The sequence below is a fragment of the Acanthisitta chloris genome, unplaced genomic scaffold (assembly GCF_000695815.1).
Source record: "Acanthisitta chloris isolate BGI_N310 unplaced genomic scaffold, ASM69581v1 scaffold18501, whole genome shotgun sequence".
Lineage (NCBI taxonomy): Eukaryota > Metazoa > Chordata > Aves > Passeriformes > Acanthisittidae > Acanthisitta > Acanthisitta chloris.
This window is the reverse complement of record NW_008656685.1, coordinates 21,548-23,421: the sequence shown is the minus strand read 5'-3', so window position 1 is coordinate 23,421 and position 1,874 is coordinate 21,548. Positions and strand designations below refer to the sequence as shown.

The following is a 1,874-nucleotide window of genomic DNA, read 5'->3' as shown; positions in this document are numbered from 1 at the left end:
GAATGAAAATCTTGCAACTACCTAAACTGCCCCAATATCACATTATCAGTTATGTTACATTCTACTGATAACATTATATCGATAACATTACTGCAGGTAACACAATGGAAATCTGCAATACCTCCTAGAACTCAGAGAAACCTATCAAAGGCCACTGCTGGGTTTGAAAGAACAGAAGTAAATTGCTCAACTATGGGACAGGCAACCCTGAAAGTACTTGTGACTCTCAGGGCTTAGAGCACTAATAAAGCTCATTTGAGGGGAAAAAAAATTACATTAAACAGCAGAAGTCACTGAGATGACTGACTTGTGTGAAGTGTCACAGTGACCCTTTTCCTGCCTGACAAACCCTGCAGAGCACCAACCTCCCTTCATCAGGACAGTTACACCAATGGATCAGAATCCACCCCCAGAACAACCCCCATGCTGCTCCCTGAGCCCTCTGAGCTCCCCAGGCACACAGAAAACTGGCTGTGAGTCCAGAACTAAAAGCATCAGCAATCACTACTCACCTTCCCATGCCAGGTGATGGTGCTTGAGAGTTATTGTAGCAGTTCTGTTTGGGGAGAAAGACATTTGTCACCTGATCTATGTCAAATTGGAACCAGTTAAATTCTAATCTGGTTATTTAATTGGTTATTTTTGGCCAAATTAATTGCTGTAGTTATAGTTTCAAGGAACATTCTCAGCAGTATCACAGTAAACTGAAACGTGGGAAAATATCCTTTTTACTGATGACTAAGACACAGATTAAGGGATTGTTTTAACAACACAAAGGCCACTAAATATAATATATACACAGAGATATTTATCTGTCTCTAGGATTGGAGTACTCTGCTCTAACCATTAGATCCCCCTGCCCCTTGTGAGAACACCTGGGGGTTTTCAGCCTGTTCAGAGGAAGAAATATGTTATTTCTGGCATTGGACAGTTAAGGATTTCCCAGATCTGAAGTCAGGTGGGTGACCAACCTGTTTCCCCCCAGCACTGACAGCTGAATTCCAGGAAAAGCCAATGCCATCAGTTCCCCATCCCCAAGTGCTCCTTTGAATAACCTCTGCCTAGATTAAGGACTGAGTGACACTACAGAACTATCACAACAAAATCATCCAAAGGATGTGTCTCTCAGTCCCTGACAGCACTTTGGGTTAGGTTTTAATAGTCTAAGAAAACACAATTGCAATTACCTTCAGATGTTCAGTTAGAGTCTTTGAGTACTTCAATGCACTTTCCTTTTTCAGTTTAAACAGCCTCAGGTACAGCAGAGCTTGGCACCGAAGGCTGAGCCAGAACACAACAGAAGAGCCACAGTCAGAGTCAAGTTCATCAGCTCAGACACATTAAAACACCCAGTAGCTGTGTGGTGCTTCAATTTTTCTCTGCCAACTCAGCTCTCAGGTTCTAGCTCACCCAAAAACTCCACAGCCACCTCTAAATTCCCAAGGAAACTGAAGCAGCTCTGTGTGCCTCAGGCTGAAATCACACCTTACAGTGATGCTGCTAATACAATGAGCTCAGGAGACAACACAGTGACCTCCTCAACAAGGGTTTCATTTCTTTTCCACCTGTGTCAGGACACCCTGAGCCCAACACTCTGCCATGGACTCCCCTTCCCTTTCCACCTGAACCAAGGGGTTCTGGTCCTCTACAGCTGCTGCAGCAATTCCACCTAGGGAGAGTTCTTCCAGCCAGGCCAAACTGTGCACAGGACAGACCCACATCTCTTCTGCTCTTACTCCTTAACGTCTCCAAGACTTGGCCCTCAACATCCCTTCTGCCCCATTTACAGCACTGATCTTTATGTACAGTCAAGTGGAAAACTCTTGGCCTTGGTTCAGAAAGCCCTGAGAGCTGAGTCTTACAGCACTCTGTGC

At 44.7% G+C, this 1,874-nt stretch overlaps 1 protein-coding gene across 1 annotated transcript in view; it reads right to left on the bottom strand.

Annotated features, from left to right (window-relative positions):
• Positions 1-1,874, bottom strand: part of AFF4 (AF4/FMR2 family, member 4) — a gene marked incomplete at its 5' end in the record, with an annotated part of 24,979 nt that overhangs the window by 1,562 nt on the left and 21,543 nt on the right. Inside the window, 2 exon segments of the mRNA XM_009084434.1 lie at positions 513-556; positions 1,188-1,281. Of these exon segments, the coding sequence (XP_009082682.1) occupies positions 513-556; positions 1,188-1,281 (138 nt within the window).